Genomic DNA, 26,998 nt, shown 5'->3' on the forward strand with positions numbered 1-26,998 from the left:
ATTCACATGGACAATCCTGAAGACAGAAGTCCCATAGATCTATGTGACACTCTTAGAAATTTTGGTTTGACTCAACATGTTAAACAGCAAATGCACAAACAGGGACATATTTTGGACTTGATCATCACTAAGGGTCTAAAAATTTCCAAGGTGTCTGTAACTGATGTTGCTCTATCTGACCACTTTCTGTTATTTTTGAAAGCATCAGCTGCAATGACTCAGTTTGCCAAAAAGACATGATAAGAAAACGTATCTTTAAGGACGGTGCTGCTGAAACCTTTAACCAGATTTACTCTTCTACCTCCACTTTGCCCTTTAACACTGTAGATGAGCTGGTAGATAACTTTCATTCTAAAATCTTGGACATCATTGATTCAATTGTTCCAATTAAAGTGAAAGTCGGTTCTGGGAAGAAAATGTCTCCATGGAGAAGTGCCACCAGTCAGAAGTGAAAAAAAGGAGTGTCGAAAAGCTGAACGCAGGTGGCGAAAGACCGGACTCCAGGTTCACTATAACATCTATAAAGAGAGACTATACAGATATAACCTACAACTGAAAAATGCAAGAGAATCTTTCTTTTCTGATCATCAGCAAAAACATTAACAATGCTCGTGCATTATTTGCCACGGTCGACAGGCTAACAAACCCTCCTGTAAGTGTAGCATCTGAACTCCACTCTACCAGGGCCTGCAATAAATTTGCTAACTTCTTAACTGAAAAAACCCAAAAATCAGAGGGGCAGTCAGCACATCCACATCAACTCCAGTACCAAAGTTGTCTCCAACTGATTTTGACAAAATTTCCTAATTTCACCAAATAAACTGCAAAATCTTAGAAGAAATCGTACAGCAACTAAGCTCTTCTTCCTGCTGTCTCGATCTTTTACCCACAGCTTTCCATAAGAAAGCTTTGCCTGTAATAACATCTGATTTAACACAAATAATAAACGCGTCCCTTTTGTCAGGTGTTTTCCCCCACGCCCTGAAAACAGCAATTATCAAACCTCTTTTGAAAAAGAGCAACTTGGACAAGCTGCTACTACAGAGCTGCAGGCCTATATCAAACCTCCCCTTCATCAGTAAGATTATTGAAAAAGCTGTGTTTCAGCAGTTAAACAACTTCCTAACAACGACCAACCGCTTCGATGTTTTCCAGTCAGGCTTCCTGCTCACCATAGTACAGAGACTGCTCTTGTCAAGGTGTTCAATGACATCCGTATAAATGCAGACTGTGGAAGAACCACAGTGCTGGTATTATTGGACCTTAGTGCAGCATTCAACACTGTTGATCACTTCATTTTATTAGAGTGCCTGGAAAACTGTGTCGGCCTTTCTGGTACAGCACTCAATTGGTTTAAATCCTACTTGAAGGACAGGGACTTTTTTGTGTCAGTAGGTAACTTTACATCAGAGACCTCAAAAATCACATGTGGCGTTCCCCAAGAATCCATCTTAGGGCCCCTCCTATTCAATATCTACATGCTCCCCCTAACTCAGATTTTAATAAACAACAACGCAAGTTATCATAACTATGCAGACGACACACAGCTATACGTTACGGTGTTACCAGGTGACCATGAACCCATTCAAGCACTGGGTAAATGCTTAGAAGAAATCAATGCATGGATGTGCCAAGATTTTCTTCAGATAAATCAAAACAAAACTGAAGTAATAATCTTTGGACCAAAGGAAGAGCGTTTAAAAGTTAGCACACAGCTTCAATTAATACAGCTAGAAACCACCAGTCAGGCTCGAAACCTGGGTGTAGTGATGGACTCGGACCGGAACCTTCAGAGGCACATAAAGACAGTAACAAGGTCGGCCTTCTATCACCTAAAGAACATCTCCAGGATTTAAGACTAATGTCTCAGCAGGACCTTGAAAAACTAATTCATGCGTTCATCTTTAGTAGAATTGATTACTGCAATAATGTCTTCACAGGTCTGCCTAAAAAGTGGATCAGACAGCTGCATTTGATCCAGAACACTGCTGCCAGCGTCCTCACTAGAACTAAGAAAGTGGAGCACATCAGCCCGGTTCTAAAGTCCCTACACTGACTCTCTGTAGCTCAGAGAATAGAGTTTAAAATACGTCTGTTAGTCTATAAATCACTGAATGGCTTAGCACCAAAATACATTACAGACTTGTCAGTGGATCAACCACCCAGACCTCTCAGGTCTTCTGGCTCAAATCTACTCTGCAGAACCAGAACCAGAACCAAACATGGAGAAACAGCTTTTAGTTCTTATGCTCCACTAATCTCGAATAAACTCCCAGAAAACTGTAAAAGCAGCGAAACCCTAAGTAGCTTTAAATCAAGATTAAAAACGTATTTGTTTAGAGTGGTCTTTGAATGTGTTATCTAAAAATTATTAATTAAGTTTTCAGTCCAATTTTCCTTTCATTTTCTTATCCATCATTCTATTCTCTTTATTTTTTAATTACCTCTGTTGTTTGATTTTCTGTATCATTGTAATGTTTTTCCTTATATTCAGCGCCTTGAGTGCCTTGTTGCTGAAAAGGGCTATATAATAAACTTGACTTAAGAGAAAATAAAAGTGGAAAATGAAAGCGTTACACTCCCAAAATAAATTCTTAAATAACGATTAAATATGTTCACTGTTGCATTGCAGCAAGGTCTTTCTGAATGCTGTTTGCATGTTCTTCTGCATGGGTGGGTTCTCTACAGGTTAATTGGTCTTTCTAAATTGCCCTTAGGTGTGAATGCATGTGTGCATGGCTGTTTGTCCTGTATGTCTCTGTGTTGCCCCGCAATGGACTGGCGAGCTGTCCAGGGTGTACCCCGCCTCCCGTTCATAGACTGCTGGAGATGGGCGCCAGTTTTTCCATGACTCACTATGGGAGAAGCGGTAGAAAATGACTGACTGACTGACCATTAAATATTGATTTTCTTCAGGGATTTTTTACAGTGTATTCACATGATTATTACCGGTCTTGTCTCTTTTATTTAATAAATAGCTTAAGTGTATAATTTGATATTCTCATTCGTATTATGTTGGATCAATAAAGAGAATAGGTGAATTAAAGAGCTTTATTTACTGCTTGTCTATTATAGGACTTCAAGCAAATTCACATTCAGTGTTAGACAGTTTATGTATAAGTTTACATGGAACATTCACCGTTTCTGTACAATTCAGTCCTCATAAGTCCCATTACTGTTTACTAAGAGATCAGGGTTTTTTACCCAAATGGACACCCCAAACATGTTTTTTCACCCTTACTCTGTCACTCCAACCTTTATTTATTACTCCCTTTTTGCATAATTAGGCTGTAACTTGTGTCTCAACTGCAATATCATCACATTTACCTTCAAATGTTTTCAGCGTCTTAGTCATAAAAATAAAAAAATAATCATTTATATTGTTGGACATAATTTAACTCATATAAATAAACCAAATTACATGTAGAAAGCACAGATAATCAAGGGTCAGGATGAGGCCTCATAGTTTGATAAATCCCTTAGACTTTATAAGCATCAAGAACTAAAACACATATTCCTCCTAGCAGAACAATGTGTGTATTTTTTGTGTGATACTGTAGCTCACCTGGGGCTTAAACTTTGAGGATAAACAATAAAAGTCTTTGCCGGTGCAAATGTTTCAGATTATCTGGTCTGGGAACGTTTTGTAACTATTTTTGCTACTCTATCATATGTTGATTAATGAAGGAAGTTGTAAGATATAGCTAATGATAGAGTATATGTATGAATATTAGCATGCAACTATTAGAATTGCAAATGAGATACAGAATGCTTTTAATTTGAAGAATAAGAAGGCAAACTTTTAGATTTGGAATTTTAACTGAATAAATTAGCAAACTAGCTTTCAGCTAGTCTAATTAGCATAAAGAGTTCACATCTGTGCCTCCCTACAGTTGCATTGACAAACATGTAATTGCAGATTTAAGAGTTCAGAAGATGTGTGTGCATCTGCACTCATAACTTAACCACAATTAAATGAAATTAACTATATGACACTAATGGGCTAGTACAGAAATGGTTTCGCTTCATTTCCAAAGAGCAACATGCTGCTCTTTGGATTGGTTGGATTTCTCTTCCTTGTGTATTTATACATATGGTAAAGCAATTCTACATGTATTTGCTAAAACACCTGATAACTTTGAGACTTTTTGATTTATTTACATCTAAAACTAACTTTCATTTTCATCTTGTTCATTCATCTAACCTTTAAAACACCTGATCGTTGATAATTAGAAATGAAGCCCCATTCTTTTTATTATTTGTTTACATTAAACATCGCAACACTGACAGTAAGAGAGTAAGCCCTCTTAAAGTATACACTATGCAGTGGTGCCTCCATGGTTTTAACTAAACTAAAATAAAGAATAAGGAAAAATTATTTACAAGTAAAAAAAAAAAATAACTAAACTTATAAATTCCTAAAATCAATAAATGTACAACACCAACATACACCTGAAATAGTTCCCAGGCACTTGTGATGCATAAAAGACATAAATGAATACACATTTAAGTGCTACAGTCAATAAATGAAATGTAATACCATTTAAAGCTGCTTGTTGGGAATCAAACAACCTTCAGAGTACTAGCAGTAGTAAGAATACCTTCATATAAAGTAATACACCAGCATTATGCTCAGTGTACTAGTGAATAATCGTAATCTGTGCTTCGGTGTATTAGCTCAGATTGGAGAGTTGGGTGAGTTAGCCCTATCATTTGTGTCTTCTAGAGACAGTGAACAAAAAGCGTAGGTCCGAGTTGGCCGTAATAAAACTCACAATATAAAAACATAAGATATAACATGAGATGAACAATATGAACATGTTTTCCCAAATTCAAATCAAGAGGCTGCAACATATCACAATGTAAAAAAATCAAAAGATCAGCATGCTTACTCCTGAACAACCTGATTAACATATATACCTGGGTTTCATCTTTGCATTGATTGAAGTAATCTGAAACTTCCCCGTTTCTCTCACACATCCTGTGCCTTTTGTCTCAGCTGGCTTGTCTTTTTTGCAGCCTTCATTGTGCCAAACAAAGAGGAAACTGAACTCCTCTTTCCTCCTTCCTTTTTCTTTTCTGCTGACCAGTTTTCTGTGTCTATTTCATCAGTTTAAAGGATTGTCAGCCGCAGGAATAATGGCATCTTTTGTCATGCCAGACCGCGTTTATTCAATTTTTGAGCGTTTCAGATTTGACTGTAAACTTCCCTGAGAATTTTAACTACATAAAGTTTGATGATTCTAGTTTTTTGTGTTGTAGCTGTTTGACTATTTCAGGGTTTATAGGATTTTCTCTAATAATGTAAATTTTTTTGATAGTTTTCAATGAGATTTACAGTGAAAGAGAGACTGACATTTATGAAGTGCAAGAACTACTTTTTCTGTAAGTTTTGTCTGCAGAAGACGAAGTGAATTAAGTTACTACCGAATCATACAGGACATACCAAAATAGAGAAAACATGCTAACGTTAGCCTCACTCTGCACCTAACTGTGTCGTATGGAGACATTATCAGCTGGAGCAGGATGTGAGTGTATTGTAGACAGCAGCTGTATGTGTTGAGTCAGCTATGTGTAATAAAAAAGGAGAAGGTTTTGTTTGTATAGGTGACATGTCAGAAAAACAAGTTTGCTTTCTTAACCAAACTAATCCATTTTGGAGCAAATTAAGGCAACCCTACAGAAAGTCCAGCTGGGATTAAAATATATTGTAGTTGTTTATGTGAAATCTTTAATCGGAGTTTGTGCAATCACGATATATGCTATTTTCCTGCAAAAACAGTATGTTACCAACAAAAGCAATCATGAAGATTTTGGGCATTGTTAAACACAGAGTTAAATCAATTTGCCTCAATATATTGACAATAAACAGTATATGGTCCCCTCATGAGTGTGCTGTGTCATATGTGGCAGAATATGTTTTCCTGTTCTCTCATTAACTTTGAACACAAATATACAGGCAAACACTATCATTGTTTGTTTGTTCAGCAGAGTACATGCATGCAGAAATACAGACTGTAGGTGTGTATTTATGTCAACTAAATCTATGCGTACATACGTCTACTTGTTTGCCATGTAAATATAGTATGTAGGATTTTTACAGGGTTTCTATCATTTTCAGGGTAAGGATGAGAAACTGTGATACTGAAGTCATGTTTAATTGGTTAATAACCTGGGCCTACATATCAACAGGTTGCAGCTACCACTATTTATAGCACTCGATGGGAAAAAAACAAGAGTCTGCAGAAATATATAAATTGAAGTTGACATAATATCAACATGCACTGCTGCTTTGTGCTTTTATCTGTCATTAATAAGGAAGGGAGAGAACAGGTTCATTTCAAATGAGTCCATTGGCACCTCCTTAGGGTGTCAGATTTGCACAGATCCAGACACTTCAAAGAATGACGACCTCATCTAGCAGTAGAAACAGAGGCGGTAGTAAAAGACTGACATGGCATGTAAATAATGTCACAAAACAGGTCAGGTCTGAAAACACTTCTGCCTCTTTGGTAACATTCATGTAGAAGAACAACTCAACGTAATGAATGCAAGGGCCACAGAAACAGAGGTTTAGGGATAAAGGGACAGGCTCAAGTTGAAAGAAATTAAGAGAAAGTCATCCACAGAAGCTTCTGTTTAAAGCACACAGCTGCTCCACAGCTTGTTTAGTCAAAGGAGTGACCATGATTTAAAATAAAATGCACCTTTCACATAGCTTTCATATTCCATGTGGTAAAAATTCTATTAATGAACTAAAATAAACAAATTCTTGCAATTAACTGGTGGATTTGGAATAGCTAACATTGACTTTTTGGTATTATTCTTAAGGTTATGCATAATTTATTACATCTTCCTTTTGATAAATGTAATTTGAGCGAATTCTGGGATTGTCTCTCTGACTGTTTCATCATGAAGGTATAGTGTCAAGCAGCTGTAGCAGAAATTACGTGGAATAATTTAAGGCATTGTATTTGGAATATTTGAACATCGAGGTTCAAGGTGTTAAGTTTTTGCTGAAAGGTATGCAGACAAATTACACCACAGAAGTAGCAGTCGGTTTTGTACCGCTAGGGCTGAGCACAAGACTTTGAGCAACATCTTCGCGGTTGATTTTGCGAAGTGCCGTGCACAACGCGTCGATGCTTGCACAGTCCTTCTTTGCCCAGTCGGATAGAAGCGCTCGGACGGGATGTTCTTCCTGCTGGAAGGTTGCAATCCGCTCCTCCTCATATCCAAGGAGGCCCGCCAGGTTGCACCAGTCGCTGTCCTGCATGTGGTCGCGGGTGTCTCCTTCACCACCCCGGAAAAGCAGCTTCTCCACTTTCTCTCGAGTGTGGAGAGGAAGGAGCAGACAAGGTTCTTCATCAATGGTCACAACTGCAAGGAGAAATTAGGAGCATTTTATTTTATATGAATTATTCATTTGCAAATTTCATCTATATTCTGCAGGATTAATAAAAAAGAAGGGATCTGTTCCCAAGTGTTGAAATGGAACCACATTCAAGGCAGAATTTCAATGAGGGTCCTCAGAGTCGTTGACAAAACTCAAATCCAGATATCTGTTGTTGGTGTGTGTGACCTTTGTCAGTATCTCTGAGCTAATGAGCCATTCATTTGATTAAGGTGTGTTGAAGAAGGGATGCATTGTAAGGTTGCATGATAGTAGCTCTCAAGGACTTGATTCGGGCACATTATACCTATCTTCACCACATAGATATAATGACCCCGCTTTAAGCTCAGCTGATTAGCCTGAGGTGAGGATTTTGCAATAAGATTGTTCTCTTGAACACAACACTGAAGGTTTTGAGATAATCATTGCCTCAATGTCTCTCAAAATATTTAGATAAGACCTCAAAAGAGCACTGCCTTCAAGTCAGCCATAGAAGATCTCAACATTAGGCCTTTCTACCAGAAAAATGGAGGAAAACTCCCCTAAGAATCAAAACGCTGTTAGCTGTAAGACACAGTCATGACAAGTTGTAATACTTAAAGGGTGTGTTGCTAAGTAATGAGAAAGCAAGATATCTCAGTTTTTGCTCAAGGCAGTTTACCTTGTTTTTTTTTTTTATAAAAGTTAAAAACAAATCTTACATAAGATAATGCAAACTTGTATAACCATTCTTGTTTTGCATTCGGTTAATTATTATTATTTTTTTATTGGACTTTGTGCACTGATTACATATTATGTTTCCTTCCTCTTACAGTACAGACGATGCTTTAAAAGTCACTGGTTTGTCAGGACATTATTAAAATCCAGCAGCAGCATGCACAGCCCCTAAAACAAACACTGTAAGTCTTGTCAGTTTTGTAGTCCTTGCCTGCTGATTTGTAACAGTAAGTTTCAAAGGTCATTGTCAACAAGGAGCCAGTGAAGGCCTCAGATGGTTCATTCCTGAGGGCAAATTCTTTTTTTACACTTACTCAGCAAAACACTAACTTTTACATTAAAACAGATCTGGATGCAGTTCAATCACAGTAGTTTGTTAATGATAATTACTATATATTTTTACATTAAGGTAGTTGCCTTGGTGCAGGTATATCTGTGTATTAGTGAGCATGTCAACGGTGCAGTTACCAGTTTGTGACTGAGTCTGGCCCTGCTGCTCTTGCAGACTTTGGCTGTCCACAGAAATGCCACTGTCGCTGTGGAGCTTCTCCCCCTCCGGTGATGGAGTCTGGTTTGGGTTGGTCGTGCAGTTGTTGGCTCCTTGCTTGTTCTGCTTACAGCTGTTCCACCTGAATGAGAATAAGTAAGAACAAAAAAATAACCTTTTTTCTTTTTTTTTCTTTTTTTTTAGGAGGAAGCCGGAATACCCAGAGCAAACCCCAAACATGCACAGGGAGATCATACAAAAACTTGCAGGAAGAATTCAAAACCAGGACCTTCTAGCTGCAGGGCACCAAAACTAATAATTGCACAACTGTAACAGCCTTCTCACAACACTATTCTGTTATTTCTCCAGATTGTAAATAGATGTAAGACATCCTCTACGGAGGCGTGAATCCACATCATAAAAATTAACATTTAACATGCTGAATTGGTTGCATGCTCCTTTCGTTCTGCATAGTTTGTTCTAAAAGCTTGCAGAAATCAATTAACTGAAACCTAAAATAAGATATTATATACATGCAGTGATGAATGACTAATATATTTATTGTTGTATTGTGTGTAACACTGTTAAAAATTGTTGTTATATTACTAAGAGGAGTATATTTAAATTTGTTCCCAGGGGCATACAACAAAACTATCAATGTTTTCCAAACAAAAACAAACATTTTGTGTTTATCATCGAACATTCAGATGTCTCCCTAAGCATTTGTCTTTAAATGTATAAAGTTGCAACACATGCCTCACCAATACAACAATAATGTCTAAACATATTGTGCATACAATATTTATCAGGGGTCCATGCTGTGACCCATAAAACAAAAGCAGCAGCAGATGATTTCATCAAATATAAAAATATGGTGAAGAAATGGGAAAACTAAAACTGTGACAACCATATATTAGACCCAATGATGTCAACCGTTATTAAACACTTGAGCTCTTTATTCAGTTTTGTAGCAGCAGAATCAGAAGCAATGCTGTTAACGTATCATTGTTGACATAGCTTTACAATAAATTGATTCAAGCAGGAACTGTGGTGAATGACTGTAATTTAAGAAACTTTCTGTGAGAACCTTCCGAGATTCGTCATGTTGCTTTGCATGTAGTGGGTCAGCAGCCTTAACACTGCTTTCTTACTCTGTGGGATTATGCCAAATAGCCTATAATGCAACATTTTCAAGCTTGGACTTTTTATGCACCGTGTACTATTCTGTACTCACATCTTAAAGATGATGAAGGCTACAAGACCCACGACAGCAGCCAGAATTGAGCAGTAGATGGGGATAAGTTTATCATTAAATCCTTTGTAGAGCCTTTCTTGGGAGTCTCCATTGGTGGTGGTGGTGGTGGTGCTGCTGTCATTGGGCATCTCTGGTGGAAGGTCGTCTAGGGTAACGTAATCATCGGAGGGCCCTAAGGAACCCGTATAAGGTGTAGACGACAGTGGTGGGTAGTTTGCTGCAAAGAACAACCACATATAAATGGGATTAGCTTCATGAACATCCGAAATACAATATGTAAAGAAGGCAGCATTCCAATAACATGCGTTAACTTGTTTGGCTCCTTTTGGCTACCTGCTGAGTGTCAGTCCAATACACTTCCTCCTCTCAGCTCTCTGTTTGATCTATGAGCAACTTCTTCAGGGTATAAACACAGACAGACAATCTAAACAGTAAGTAGACCCTAAATTTCACATATCAGGACAGAAAAGTAGTTTAAGTCCAGGGACAGAAACCTCTAAAAAGAAGCAATTTTTGATTGTTTAAATAAAAAAGAAAATATTTCAGCATTCATTTGTGTCTTAACATAATGCTTAAAAAACAGAGACACCTGGGTAGAGTTTCAGAAAGTTTTTTTTAAAAATTGCAGTTCTTCACTTTATAGTGAGAAGCACTTTGATTGTGGCCTTAATGGGAATAGTAGCCGTGTTGCATTCCGAAGATTTTGCGTTCAACTGAATTCCAGATTCCTCCTGTCACATGTCTTATGTGCCCCCGGCAAGGCACTTAACCCCAAGTTATCTGTGCATCTGTGTATAAATATATGTGTCCTTGTAAATGTGATTGGATGACTGCAGCTCTAGTGTAAAGCGCTTTGATTGGTCAGTATGACTAGGAAAGGGCTCTATAAATAAAGTCCATTTGCAATGTTCTTCTCAGATGGTCCAGATTTAAGAAGAGATGAAACTCCGTATATCTGCAAAAACATTTCATAGCAAGTGGAAGGCACAGTGGTGAAGGAGTGGTCCTTTGTGCTTGTTTTGCAGCCATAGGATCTATATCTGTAGACACCTTTGCCCCTTTCCTTTTTAATTAGATGAGCCCTATATATATATATTCTATATATATATATATATATTCTATATATATATATATATATATATATATATATATATATATATATATATATATATATATATATATATATAAATACATATTTGCTGTATATAATTTGCAGTAATGTCAATTACTATTGACATTACAAGATCGAGTGAGCATGCAAGTTGGGAAGTATTTTTACTTTGCAGCGAGGCACTTTACAGTAGCGTCAAACAAAGGTGTGCAGCCTGATGAAAAACTAAGAACAGGTATTAAAAGACAGTTTCCTTCTTTATTCTATTTATTTCAGCCCACTGTGGGTCGATTAATAATTTAAGGTTCCAGAAGCTACTTGAGAGAATCCTGCTTGATTGTTATTTGGCATTCTCTGACAAATGTAAATATGACTTGTTCCTTAAGTTAACCATCCAATAAGTAGAGCTGAAAAAAACATTCTCAAAAAGAAAAAGAAAATCAGAAGACAGAATAATACTAACTGTTTTTTAAAAGAGAAAACAATACTTAGATGTTCCAAGACATTTTCAAATCAGAACATTTTATATAAAGTATTCAGCAGTAATGCGCACAGCCAATTATTCAGTATATGTCCTGGATTTCAATTAGGCCTTCGCAATGTCAGGCAAATATTAAACGGAGATACCATGGATAAAAACTTTGATGACAATATTGATTATAATTAACCCCAATGTCTTTCTTTACCATTACCCACCACTCTCTGATCATAATGTTACTAAATCTCATGCTACACTATGCAGACACTAAGTTAAGTTAGAACAAAAAAAAAAAAAAACAACATACATGTCAAGAAAAGAAGCAGTGGTGTAATAATTAATTCTTTGACTTAAATAAGGGTGCAAAAACCTAAGCCACTGCGAGCTTTATTGGTTGCTATAATAAAATAGATAAAAAGTAAAAAGGACATATCAGGAGTTACAGAAATAAAACGTTTTGTCCATTTTCAAAAATCTGTTTGTGCTTTATTTACGCAAAGCTCTGTTTCCAATTAAAATCAGTGATGGACAAGCTTCAACCAGCTGCCACTGTATTACTTTGATTTGTACCACATAAGTTTAACAGTGTTCATAAGTGATATTGTTCTAATAAATTGTAAGCAATAATTCTGCAGGTGTTTTATTGGTTTGGCAAACCTTGCCAGTATCTCGTGCCTGCAAACAATACTCGGAAAAGCACCAGGAGAACAAACGGTAAAAATGATTAACGTGATTCATTGTAAGAGAAAATTTATTATTTAATTACTTTTATTATAAAAACACATCAAGAGGCTTTTATGTGTGTAATGAGATTTTAAAATCACATCTTCACTGTTTCTCAAATTCGAGCACCCGCCACTTTGAGGGCCGTCGCAAGTGGAAGCAGAAAGCTGCTCAGAGAGAAAAGTTTAGAGAAACTGAAGCCTTTAACAGATTTTCCTCATAGGGGGCATGTCAAGTGGTGTCAGATGACACTGTCATGCTTGATCCTTTTTCACACATTAAACTGAAGTATTTCCAGCTTTCTAAAATAATTGCAGCTTTATTGTCATCTGTTGATCTAAGGTTGCTTCTCTATAAGTTGGAGCAAAGGGTGCACCATGTTGCACATTCTCAAATATTTTACCAATCAGGATATTTCTGGCCTGAAGATTTCTTTGGAACAACCTCACAGATCATCAATCTCCAGGCTCATATTTATTTTTAAGTTTCTATCTTTCATTGCAAGTAAAACCATAAATGTGTCTCATGCTGACAAACAGATTGAGCACAGACCTCACCACAAACATTAGATCCCATAGCGCGGTAATTTTTCCAGAATCCCAGAGGAACCATTAATGAGCGTAAAAGGAAGTTTGTCCATCCAGTCCTGCCAACATTGCTCCAACCATTAGCAGATATGTTCGCTCCTCATCGTGGATATGAAAACCTATCCTCGTCTGTCACTTACTTACACTTACTTACATCACTAACAGGAAATCTGTCTGCTGGGTTCCAAGGGGTCTAAATACCTCAGGAGAGCTGCTGAATACAAGGCATCCATTTTTCACTGAGGAGTAGAAAATGTTTATAAGACGATGCCCTGTGCTGCTGTGGGGCTTTTGGCAAAGCAACTTTTAAAGATGTGAAAAGTGTTTTATGGAAACGCCAACACTTATTTACTTGTTAAGAAATGGCAACCAAGGCTGTTTTTTCCCACTACTTGGTCTCATGACAACATTGTTGACCAATTATGCTAAAGCCTCTGCAAATGTGTTGCTCTACAGAGTGATTTGAGGCTGTTTTTATTGGTGTTCAATACACAGCAAAACTATTTATTTCTCCATCTTAAATTGAATTCCTCACAGACTTTCTTTTTTGAGGTCCCAATTGAATGAAGCAGCCTGCTGCTCAATTTATTGAGTTATTGCCTTTAAAGGCTTTAAAGTCCTCAAACGTTTATGCCGTTATTCATTCCTGTTTGCTGTTCTTATTTTAGGTGCAGCGCTGATGGTGGGGGATTTACAACAGTCTGACCAATGGCACGTCTCAAGCAAGGTGTTAAAAATATCTGTAAACGGCTGATCAGTGTGGTTTCCAGTAGCTATGACTCAGCAGCTATGATTTATTGGGGAGAGTGGTCATCTTCCAGCTGACTGGTCAACAAACCTGGTGAGTATATAATTGGATCGAATTAGAATGTAATAAACTGTAATGGACTGCCCTAAATTGGAATTTCAAAAACTGGATTTGAATCTGAATTTAACTTCGTTGGGGTGTATTTGACTGCTTTGAAATCAGCTGTGTGAAATGGTTTTAATTATCTTTACTGAATTGGTAAGTGCTAAACTGGAATTAACCAAGGTGAATTTGGGTAAAAGTAACTAGATATGAACCTGACTTTAACATTTGGTGAACTAAACTACATATACATTTTAGTTGGACCTTTTTACGTTTTCTATAAAGTGCCACAAGCTGACTGTCATTTTGAGTTGATGCTAATAAATTAACAAAATTTAAACTTCCGTACCCTCTTAAAGTATGCACTAGATTGCAGACTGTGTTTATGCATACTCACTTTAGCATTGAAAACGACTGTTGAGTTTGATCCTTATTTCCTTAAAATAACTGATATTTACAACCACAAAGCTGACATTGCTTCTCTGCTTCAGTTAAACCACCCACAATGCAGCGCTGGATCACTATCACTGTCACCTGACCAAACAAATAACACATGTCCAATCTCCACCCCTCCTCCTCCAGAAACACAAACATCAAGAAGATGGAAATAAACAGTTGTTACTATTGGACCGGTTTTACTTATAGGCCGATATTTAGATGTTAAAAAATGATTACCATCGGTTACTGATGTTAATGCATATATATCATGCATCACTAGGTAAGGCTATGATTGTTCACTGCAACATATCAAGTTCAATCCAGGAGTCTTCAGTACAAGACAAACAGATGCACTACTATCACCATCATCTCCATAGTAGCCCTGCCTCACCCCAGATACCTTTTACCCTCTAGAAGACATATATACTCATGAAACAGAACACCATCCATTGACAAAAATGTCCTTTGTGTAGGACAAATGTCCCCTCCCCATTTTCTCTCTTCATCCCCCAGTCCTCTCCCTTTTATCCTTTACATTTGTGCTGCTTGCTCCTATCAGCTTACAGCCTTTTAATAAGTTAGTTTTGTGTGCATTTATACTATTTCTAAGTCACATAACATTGCTGCTATTCATTCTTCCTGCTTACATGTTTACATGCTTGATTCTCATTATTGCAATACATCCATTATGCATCAGAATGGTGGAGAAAGAGGATTAGGGTGTCTTTGAACAAGATGCAATTGTTGGAGCAAGACATGCTGCTCTGAGATGTTCAGAAACTGCTCATTTACGGGAATTGTACCACACAATCATCTCTGGAGTTTACAGAGAATCATCCCAAAAAATAGAAAATGTCCAATCACTGACAGCCTCACCAAAACTAAAAACAAAATTGGAAAAACATTGCCAGGGTCAGAATTAGGTGTAAATCTTGTGTCTTATCCCATACCACCCACAGCTTTAAACATATCAAGCAGGAGGCTACAAATCAAGCCTGGAGGCCATCAGTTCAGACTACAGGTTCCCTTGTTAACACAAGCTTGTCATTAAAACTGAAAAGTGCACGCTTTTAAATTAACAGGATCTGTCAATTGCAACCCAACCATAACAGTAACACAACCCATAATCCATAGTTTTTAAGGTTATATCTGATTGTTAGTAACATTACAAGAGTTTTCCTTCTGGCTTCATCCGATAACGACTTGTGACAGGAAATCCACTCATGCGTGTGTTGTCTAACAAGTAATTATATAGGAAGAAGCTGCTGCCTTGCTTGAGTGTTTTAGTATGCAAGGTGAGTGTGTCTATTATATGTTATGTTCAGCCACACTTGAGTTGAACTTGTAATTCCAGCTACTTGCAGACTCTTGCAAACTGGTGTTGGTGTTTGAGCACTTTGCAATTTACAGTCACGTTGTAAAGAAGAGGAAGGGCTTCTTTTTTACAAGCTGCGCCCACCCGACAAAGCATGACAAGCCCAGAACAGATTTTTACATGACACTCAATAATATTCTTGTGGTATTTATAAAACAAGCGAACATGTCCGTTTAATCTGCTCTTGAACGTTTTTTTTCCCCTCTTTTGTCATACTTCCTCTTCACTCCTTGAGACTTCTGGCTCTCGTCCCAACTTCCATGACATCTCATTTTTCTCCTACATGCTTCAGCCACACCTCTAAGTGTTCATGCATGTGGCTAGGAAGATGTAGGGCTGTGGAAATTTGTGTGCATGTCTGCGTCGCTTCATGTGTGTGTGTGCAGTTCTAGTGGATGTGTGTGTGCCTCTTCTGCGGCAGAACGTGATCAGCACTCGTAGAGGTCAACTTGGGAAACCCGAGAGTGCAGAAGAGTAACTCCATCGCTTTTATCGACTAAGCCACATTCTGACCATCTGTTCTCTTTCTCCAATCTCAAAGGCTTTTTCTCTCTTGTTCGTTTCTGAAGCTTACCATTTCTTCCTACTGTTTGCCATCGAATTTTGTCCTTTTTTCATCATTGTGTTGGTTAATTTGTTGATGTATTTCCTTGATAAATGTCTTCTTCTTCTTCTTCTTCTTCTTGCTAAATTCATAGGTACTTCAAGATTGATTCCTGCATGATACACTTAATTATTGTTGGGACCCACAGCCATGGATTTCAACATTAAACTCCGGTACGGACCTTTCTGGAACTTTCAAAATAAAGTGCATTAACCTTCTTCCGGCACAGCCAGGAAACGGGATAACTGCGGACTTCCTGTGACGCCACTACCCAAATAAATGCACAGCTGTTGCTACATCCGCCCTCTTCCACACGGCCTTCCAGAGGGACCGGATAGGGGAGGAAAGCGCGCTGATGTCTCTTTGCTGGCAAACAGACATAAACTCTTCAAACTGGATCCAAGAGTGTCATAAGATCATCAATCATATGCACAAGATAAGTATGAGTGGATCACTGTTTGTGTACCCGGTGATTTCATTCATGAACGGGGAAATTAAGGTGTAAGAGTTGCTTACCTTTTTCTCTCCGAAGCCGCCCCCCGCAGAAGCAAAACTGTGTCGCAGAGAAATCCCCAGTAGAGAAGCTGTTTCTACAAGCCGAGTCTGAAGGAAGGACAACGGCCTGCACCGCTGTGTTTACGGTATGCACAGCTGGTTGACAGACAGGACGGGCCGCCCAGCTACAGCTCCGGAGCTAACCCTTTTGTTCACAGAGCGAACGCACCTTCAACCCCCGAGGTTAGCTGAAAGCTAACTGCTTGTTGACTGTGAACGTTTCTTCAAGCTTCACCCCTTGGACAACGTTTCCTCACCATGGTTCATAAGGTTAGGTGTTTTGGGCAGAGACAGATTTAAGATGAAATGATCTAAACGTTTTTCATTTTATGAAGTTTGTGTGAAACTCGGCTGTCTTAGTGCTAGCAGGCTATCTGCAGCACACGTGCCGGTTTGTGTTCTTTGTATGTTTTAAGGTTAAGATAAACTTTATTTAAAGGGTGATTTTAAACAGAACATTGCTCATAATGCGCTGTCCGCGCTTATGCATTTTAACCCTTTTATTAACCCTGGTATTTTAAAGGTATGTGTTGATTCTGGTGTTATTTAATATCCCTTTGGGATTAATAAAGTATTTTTGAATTTAATTGAATTGAAGCTATTAGCTTCTTTTGTTAGCTCAACTGCTAACCGGTAAGAACACGTGCTTGCTACTAAAGAGTATTTAACAGAAAGGTTGTTGGTTTTCAAGCTAGTGAATAATAGTCCCTAAACATCATTTACTAAATTTGATAACTAAGTAAACACCATTAAGCCCCATTTCTCCAGAAAGATTTGGTTATTTTCCAAAATACTCAATAATATTTCTTCAAATATTATTTCAATAAATAAAAGCAGTTAATTAGACACTGTTGTGAAATGGTCATCCAGAAGGTTGGTTTTATTCAGCAGATCATTATTTAAAACATTATTTTATTAAAATAATATTTTATCTGATCTTACATTGTGAATGGTTGTCTAAACGTTTGCTTATTATTTTCTAAGTTAGTTCCAAAACTAACTTAACTTCACTTCCAGATTTTTCAAGATAATCCTTGGTTCTCAAACATAAACATTGCATGGTAATATTGCATCACTCTTTTTGGTCATGATTTCCAATCATCTTTAATCAACTTGTTTATATTGTACATAGTCCATTAGTCTTCGTTATTCTTTAATTCTGCTTGGTAGTTTAGTTGGATTGTTTTAGCATAGTAAAGAGTTTGTTGATTGAAATATGTTTGACTTTGAGTTGACTTATTTTTGTTAAGAAATTCTTGTATTTTAAGAAATTGTGTGAATTCATTCCATATATGTGCAGAGTTTATGCTGTTCAATAATGTCAGAGCTCGTCTCACACCTTTCTATTTTGTCCTAATACCACCGCCTTACTGGGCTGGTATTCACAGGACATCCCTTAACAGACTGAAATATTATTTGATAAATTATAAAAATATTAATATTAAATATTAAATAATCTCAGATTCATAATCACAACAATTTGATTAAATTTCAGTGTAAAATCTGAAATTTAAATGTTTGGACAGTTTGGTCTATGGCTTTTTAGCAACGTCGGTATAGGATTTGTTTCACTATGAATAATGGCAGTTCTCCACCGACATCAGACACAGTCTCTTCACAAGGTCTTCTGCCTCAAGCAATCTAGAGTTGTTTTTCACATTTCGACCACATTTAATAGAGGGAAGGCAACATTGTATTTCTACATCTTAACAACAAAATTTAACTCAGAGGGAACACTGTCCTAAGAAGCTATGGGAGAGAAATAGTCTGTAAAAATTGTCTTTAATTTCCTTTTCAGTTTGAACTGACCAAGGTGATTATTTTCTCTCTTTGTTCATGAGTACAAATTCTGTACAAACCAAATCTATTTCATAAAGCAGGCATTGTCTAATCCAGGGATGCCTGATCCAATACACTGAAATCAAATGGCTGTTTTCCCTCATCGGCATGTCATTCAGCTCTGCAGAGGCTTGGTAACAGGCTACTTATTTGATTCAAGTGTGTTGGAGAAGGGAGGCATCCAAAAGTTAGAGGATAGTAGCTCTTGAAGTTGGGCCCCCTGCTTGAAACATTTTATCTTAGAAAAATAGAAAGCCTTCTTCTGTCATCTTTTAATGACAGAAATCATAAAGAAAAGAGTAAATCTCCCAAAATGACATGAAAATTCCGTCTTTATTCAGTGTAGCAACTCCACTGGAAATATCTATGGCAAATTAAAATATATCATCACTGCAAAAGAGACGTAACTTGACAAAGACACTTTCAACCAACATATGGCTATAAATCTTCATGAGGACAAAAAACCGCACTGGACTTTTGACAACAAATTGATGGCACAAGTGCACGGGGAGTGTTGTGTTCACCCTTGCCACCCGACACATTCACTCGTGTAAAATCACCCCCCGAAACTTTCTCGCCTGGAATGCCAAGGCAAATTCCTGTGTGCTGGCTGACAGCTTTAGGAGACAGTCAGGGTGCATGCATGTTGGGCAGCAGGGCGGTGACACAGTCTCCTTTAAAAACGAACCCTCATCATTACAATGCGCACACTGTGTGGAGCAAGGTTCAAGAGGGTTAAACAGAGGATGTCAGCTGTGGTTGTACACCCCAGCTTAGTTGAGATATAGGTCAGTACAAGTGAACCAAGCAATAAGCCACACAAAGACTGACTGTGATGCACAAAGACTGAGAATTGTTAAGTTAGAGTGGGATTGGGGATTTGTCATATCCGCAGAGTTGATGTGGCTTTACATGCAGAAAATTAGGAATGTTGATGGCATTTTGTCCTTTTATGATTTACACCACTTGTTTTATGGTTCTTGGTTCGTCCATTAAATTCATTTCAGTTGCACATTAGGATAGTTAATTTATTGTTTGGTGATGATAACCAGACTCCTCATGTTCCTAAATAAATATATATATATATATATATATATATATATAAATCTACAAATCTACCAAGATATGGCTGTCCACCTATACAAGCCCCGCAAAAGAGCATTAATCAGATTGTAACTCTGGAGGAGCAGCACAGCTGGGAGAATAATGTCAAGAAGACAACTATGATAATGGTTTGATTGTTGTAATGTCAATAAAGATTTTTTAATGACTGATGTAAATAGTCTAAATGATTGTCATCATGTTATTTTTTTATCAAAATGTAAATAAAAACAGATAAATTGTTTTCAAATTTGATTATTTTTTTAAATGTTAAATGATCTTTTAAGAGATGCTTTTCTCATTTTCTAACAGAAAAATGAAAACTATTTTAAATCCAAATCTGCCAGGGGTATTAATAAGTTTGGGCTAAAATATGTACTGACTGGAATGAGATATACTAAATCTTAATTTTATTAGAAATGGTTGGCACCTGTAGTTAATCCGGACTGCATTAGGTTATGCCAAACCAGCATTATCACTCTATGCTGTTATTCTACAGAACTATTTACAATCATAGGTTCCATGTTTTATACATTGATCCTTATTAGTGCGGATCCTGAGGAAACATAGCCCAGCCATTGTATTTTAGTATAATATAGCTAACATTTATGTTTGGACCTGCTTTCAGAAATATAAATAGGATAAATACTAATTTTACTTAAGTAAAAAATACAATAGTAATAAGCTTATAAAAATATAATATATACATTAAACAACAAATATATGAGAGTAAACAGTGAGTGCACATGAACTGAACGAAACAGTGGTTACTGCACAGGAGTGCCTGATATTGCACTAAAGAAATATTACACCTAAAAACCAGATGTCACAGAATGTCATAGTATAGCAAACGAAGCACTGATGTTTAGTGATGCAGGGCTAAATCCAGGACACTAAAACAATGCACCTGTAAAATCCTGTCATGGAAGAGCTGATACCTGTAAAATCATTGTGTACAGATGAAGGGTCAACTACCAACTATAGACACAGGTTTTTGTGGCTAATCATATCCTCTTCTGTCCTTTTTATGTACCTTAATCCTTTACACATTTCACCTTCTCCTCTCGTCCCTCTCCTTGTGTCAGAGAGGTTGGGCCCTGAGTGCTGTGCATTATGCCGGTTAGTTAATCATGCATTCTCGCTTGTAGAGGGCAGGCTGTCTATTGTTAAGGTCAACCAAATTCAGGAAGGAAACTGCTCCTGCCCTTCTCACCTATCAACTCAATACCAAAATGGACTTGAACCGGTCAATCTCTCCTTCCCTTACTCTAAACCTTCATCTTTCTATTTGTAATGTCCTATCAGTCTTATTGATTTCAATCTGTGCTGAGAAGTATCATTGCCCGGAAGCAGCTTAGTTTTTGGCAAGTGTGTGACTCATGTCTGTGACTCAAAGCCAAGAAATCCCTTGAATTTTCTTTGTTTTTGCACGTCTCCATGAGTAAAATGATTGCACATGTGCTGCAAACCACAATATGTTGTTTTTGGTGCCTTAGAACCAGAACGTCTGGCTTTTGGGTCATAAGTTAACTCACACTGGTGCTGTCAGCTCCAGGTAAAATCCCAAGGTAGAACGCTGCCATTGAACATCTTTGTCCTTGAGGGCTTTTAGCCAAAACTTCAGCCTGATAAGAACGGACAACACCTATTTTGTCAAACTCAAGCACAGCTCATTTATCTTTAATTGTTGCATTAAAAGAGCCTTGGAATGTTGTGCTAGCATGGCTCCCCACTCCTATTAATTATGTATTTTGAAATAATCTCTCTGTGGGCTTAATGTGCATTACTTCAAATCAGCACTCTCGTTCCCCCTTGTGTATTACACATGACCCTCAGGATAAGGGTCATTCTATTTGCCAACATTGAACTTATCTCAAACAAACTGCATTTCTAGCTGGATGTTGAGTAGATATTCAAAGGACAGCAGAACAGGATCTACAGTTATGAATATGCCAAGGTTGATGCAAAAAAAGTATTTTAGTGGAGCATATAGAGTTTGAAGGATTTAAATATCTTTGAGTTTCAGTAGGAATGAAAAGTCTTGCTGCATTTAAAGAAGCTCCTATCTTAAAATGATTCTAATCCTCTAACACAAGCTTCCAATGTTGCAAAATAGCATGTTGCTACAATAACCAAGAACAGGTCTTTTGTGTTTTTAGCAACCACAACAGTGTCAAACTAGATACTTATAGGGTTAGGGTCTCCAGATAAACCCTTAATTATTCATACCAATGGGAGATTTAGGTTTGAAGTGATCTTTTAATTTTACTAACATGTTTCTTTTGAATGGGACTAATATTAATGTTGAAGATTAGGGTGATCGTAAGAAGGCCTTTCAACTTTAAAGGTTTGGAGGTCACTGGCAAAGACAAACCATCAAGATATCAGTAGAAAGCACAAATAAAAGCTGGAAAGCAATTTTAGGAAGGATTTTATTGCTGTAATGTCAATGAAGATTTTTCCAGAAAGGTAAACTAATTTCCAATATGCCATTTTTATTACAATGTAAAAAACATAGGTATCCTTTCACAAACTTCTTGGTCAAATGAAAAATCATTTTAAATCTAGTTCTGCAAAGGGTATGGATATTTTCTGGCTTAACTGCAGGTACTGACTGGTATAGTCTAAAGTAAATCCTTATTTTTCTTTAAGAAAAATGGTTAGTATTCCCAGTTCAGTGTTTGCAAACACACCATTTAGATCTTGCTGATTTGTTTCCACTGGAATTAAATTTAAATCTGACTGATAGTCAGTCATTTTCTATACCGCTTCTTCCATAGTGGGTCGCGGGGAAGCTGGTGCCTATCTCCAACAGTCTATGGGCAGAAGGCGGGGTGCACCCTGGACAGGTCGCCATTCCATCGCAGGGCAATACACAACCATGCAACACACTCATTCATACACCTAGGGGCAATTTAGAGTGACCAATTAATGCCTAGCAGGCATGTCTTTGGACTGTGGGAGGAAGCCGTAGTACCCGGTGAGAACCCACGTATGCACGGAGAGAACATACAAACTCCATCCAGAAAGACCCCCGGCCGGGAGTCAAACCTAGGACCTTCTTGCTGTTGCCTTGCAGCAAGAAGGTCCTGGGTTCGACTCCCGGCCGGGGGTCACCGTGCCAACTGCGCCACCGTGCAGCCCATGACCGGATTGTATTGAACAAAATTTATTATATGGTCAACCTTCCTAAAATAATGGGCAAAGTAATTTTTTGTCAAAAATGATTTTTTGCCTAAATTATCTCCACATGATGCTTGCCACCTCTTGTAAAATTGTCTAAATCCTTAGTTGAGGAGGTGATGCAATTCCATGCCTGTTGTATAATGGCCTATGTCAACAGTGTGACTTACGACAGTTTTACAGGCTTTTGAAAATGGCAACCGCTTCAGTAAAAACCAAAATCTACTCAGCCACTGACGCTATTTCCATAATTCAGGGCTCATCCCCTATTGGTAAGTGATAAGGATGACCACAATATAGGCTAGGCACTAAATGTTGCATAGATATTTAGTATTTTAATTCTGTCTTTCAGTCAGCATTTTTGTCCACAAAGTATTCATGAAGCTAGCATTTAGCAAAGAGTGGAAGAGCTCCAGAACCTGTGGCTGTAACAACTCTTTTCTTCCTGTTAAAAGATTACTTCATCAACTGTTTCTCTTTTATTTTTCCACATTTTACGATCTAATTGAGAAACATATGTAGCTTAATAAAAAGGACCATAGGAAATGGCTATGTTAACACTCATCTGTTGTTATTACCTTTTTAGGTGAAATTGTTAATAAATATATATATTTTGTGAAGTTTTTCCTGAAAAACTTGTAAGAATGAAAGAATGCCATTATTTTAGGAAGGTGACAATATTTTTCTGGATGGGACTTGGACCCGTTTCTCTTCTAAAGTGCCTCTAAAGTGACGTTAGTTTTGAATTATTTTGATGTAAATAAACTTGAAAAATTAATTAACTATACTCTACAGTGCATGCGATGCACTGTATAGGTTTAGTAATGCTATAGGTAAATATATAAAACATATAAAATCTATGATTAAATACTGCTGAAAACAATACATATATCTTTAATAGTAAATATTTCTGACTGTATTTAAACTCACTTTTTGTCACATGCTTTTGCTAATTAACATATCATAAATATTGATCAGTGTTGTTAAACAACTTCTCTTTTTCTTACATAACTGAAAATATCACTTTGAGTTTTCTATTACTTTAATTATTACCTAATTAACCTCACTTTCAGGATTGCTGATTTGATGTTTTGACCTCTGAAAGGATTTTACTGTGTTGTTCAGCTCTGGTTGGAGCTCACACTGCCTGATAATCCCCCTTAAAATACAAGCCTCCCATGATCTTAAACCTTTGACCTTGCTCTGTGTCCTGCTGAGTAGAGGAAGCCATATCACACTTCCTAAGATAACCATCTTGCTGTCAAAGCATCAACGCTGAAGGTTTACCTTGAAAAGGTCTGTTCAGTATTATTACATATTAGAGTCAACTATTCTCACCAAACAGCTGAAAGTCTAAATAATCACAGGGGAAAATTCACCCCAACCTAATCTTAAGTATACAGAGAAGTAGGAAATCTAGCTTTTTCTTCAAAGGATAATATAATTAAAGTAATGTTCTGTTCCTACCACCTACAGCTAAACTAAGCCCAAGTATCTCAAGTTACAGCTTGCCTTTTCACAGGCAATGACCTTCTGTGTGTTCCTTGCTGCCCTATTACCTTCCTAACTATGTTTAGCCTTTAGGCCTGATTCGTCTGACTCCACAACATTAATGGATATGAACATCTGGCAGCGCCAAAGATTTGTAAGCACTGATAACATGTGTTCTTTCCTAAAAAGATTACATTAGAAATAAAAGGCACATGATTTGGTTAGAGGGAGGAGTAGGATATGACAACAAAGCTCAAACACAGTGGGCTGTAAGTCATCATACTTGCAATCACAGTTATGTCACATTCATCATGATCTATAGTTAGTTTGTTATCAGAAAGGATGTATTACCGTCGGAGTTCTGGCTTTTTATATCTTGATCTTGGATGTATCATCTAGCCAAAAACACTTCCCACTCAGAGACCACAGCCTGTATTAAGCTGTTAAAACATCATTCTCCCTGGAAGTAGCTTTAACAGTAGCAGGACACTTGATAGGAAACATCAATACATGTCCATTTTGTTTGTCAAATAACCTAATCCTTCTGTGGTCTATTTCCCTGAGCTTACTTTAAAGCTAGAAAGACAATACACGATTTATTAGTATTGCATTAACCCAAAGTTTAATCACAAGTGAGTGAAAAGTGAGAAAACGTATCTATCATCTAGTATAGACTGGATTTATATAATTCAGGTACCTATACATTTTTCATTTCAAAATTTCCTACTTTTCCAGGTTCAATTTTCAAATTTCTTTCCATCAGTTTTTAAAGAGCAAATCACCTTCAACTGCTTTATTAGTCTTTTTATTGTAGGATTCACAAAACAAGAAACAACAAAGTGGCATAGAAACCATTTTAACAGAGTTTTTTGCAGCTGGATTATCTTAAATCAGCTTTATTTCAAAATCTGTAAGTCTTCGTACTCGTACTCGTCGTCTTCCGCTTATCTGGGTCGCGGGGGCAGCAGACTCAGCAGAGACACCCAGACTTCCCTCTCTCCAAACACCTCCTCCAGCTCCTCCAAGGGGAGCCCAAGACGTTCCCAGGCCAGCTGAGAGACATAGTCCCTCCAGCATGTCCTGGGCCGTCCCCTAGGCCTCCTCCCGGTGGGACGTGCCTGGAACACCTCCCAAGGAAGGCGTCCAGGAGGCATCCGGTATAGATGCCCGAGCCACCTCAACTGGCTCCTCTCGATGTGGAGGAGCAGCGGCTCTACTCCGAGCCCCTCCCGGATGGCCGAGCTCCTCACCCTATCTCTAAGGGAGTGCCCGGCCACCCTACGGAGGAAGCTCATTTCAGCCGCTTGTATCTGAGATCTCGTTCTTTCGGTCATGACCCAAAGTTCATGGCCATAGGTGAGGGTAGGAACGTAGACCGACCGGTAAATTGAGAGCTTCGCTTTTCGGCTCAGCTCTCTCTTCACCACAATGGACCATCACAGTGCCCTCATTACTGCGGCAGAGGCACCGATCCGTCTGTTGATCTCTCGCTCCATTCTTCCCTCACTTGTGAACAAGAACCCAAGATATTTGAACTTCTCCACTTGAGGCAGGAACTCCCCTCCAACCTGAAGAGGACAAGCCACCCTTTTCCGGTCAAGAACCATGGCCTCGGACTTGGAGGAGCTGATCTTCATCCCAGCCGCTTCACACTCGGCTGCGAACCACCCCAGCACATGCTGTAGGTCTTGGCTAGAGGGGTCCAGCAGAACCATGTCATCTGCAAAAAGAAGAGACGAAATCCACTGGTCCCCAAACCAGACCCCCTCCGGCCCTTGGCTGCATCTAGAAATCCAGTCCGTAAAAGTTAAGAACAAGACCGGTGACAAAGGGCAGCCCTGCCGGAGTCCAACATGCACTGGGAACAGGTCCGACTTAGTGCCGGCAATGCGGACCAAACTCCTGCTCCGCTTGTACAGGGACCGGATGGCCCCTACTAAAGGGCCCCCGATTCCATACTTCTGGAGCACCCCCCACAGGGCATCACGAGGGACACAGTCGAATGCTTTCTCCAGGTCCACAAAACACTGTAACTCTGTAAGTCTTGTACTTGCCAAATAAGGACTTGAGTATTCTTTAATAAGTGCACATTCTTTAAACTACAATATTCTTTTAACTAAATGTACACTTTAGTTTCATTTGTAAAATTGCCAAAGAAAGTACCACATTTAATGCATTGTTCTGTGTTTTAATCAGACTCAGATTAAAGACTACAGGTCCGACTGAACATGAATTTGAAGTTGTCCAAAATAGAAAAAGCAGTTAAATTTGTGTTTTTACATTTTTAAATGAGCGTGCATTCAGTCAGTAAGTCAAAGACCATAATACTGATGGATAACATGCTAAAGCCAAGGTGTGATGTGACAAATCAAAGATAAAGCAAGGCATTTAAATATAAGATATTTGTGAAAACCACTGCTTTTATAGATAATTGTTGGATTTTTGTTCTTTAAAAAGTTAAAGACAGAAAAACAGTCTGGAAAATCAAACATTTTTCAATACCCAATTTTAAGTTTTTCCTTACATTTTTAGGTCTTTACAAACTGTGTAGAAACCCTGGAAATTATGTCACCATTGCTAATTGCTCTTAATAAAACTGTTTAGTGTCAATAAGCACAGATTAGCCAAAGCAGAGAATAACCATGTGGCATTTTCAGTAGTGCTCAGAACTCAACACATGATGTGATTTGATCCTGTTTTCTTCACAGAACAGCACAGTACTATAATATTTAAAATATATAACTCAATGAAAATAAGAAACACTAAATTAGCATCTCAGCCTGTTTTACTCATTGCTAGTACATTCATGTA

At 37.9% G+C, this 26,998-nt stretch overlaps 1 protein-coding gene across 1 annotated transcript in view; it reads right to left on the bottom strand.

Moving 5' to 3' along the window:
* Nucleotides 1–3,037: 3,037 nt before the first annotated feature.
* ngfrb (nerve growth factor receptor b) overlaps nt 3,038–26,998 on the bottom strand; it is a 51,615-nt gene continuing 27,654 nt past the window's right edge. The window contains exons 4-6 of the mRNA XM_047377747.1: nt 9,832–10,069; nt 8,579–8,739; nt 3,038–7,380 (exon numbers count right to left, since the gene is read on the bottom strand). Coding sequence (XP_047233703.1) covers nt 7,037–7,380; nt 8,579–8,739; nt 9,832–10,069 — 743 coding nt within the window. The 3' untranslated portion in view covers nt 3,038–7,036. The remainder of the gene's footprint in view (nt 7,381–8,578; nt 8,740–9,831; nt 10,070–26,998) is intronic.

The sequence above is a fragment of the Girardinichthys multiradiatus genome, chromosome 10 (genome assembly GCF_021462225.1).
Source record: "Girardinichthys multiradiatus isolate DD_20200921_A chromosome 10, DD_fGirMul_XY1, whole genome shotgun sequence".
NCBI lineage: Eukaryota > Metazoa > Chordata > Actinopteri > Cyprinodontiformes > Goodeidae > Girardinichthys > Girardinichthys multiradiatus.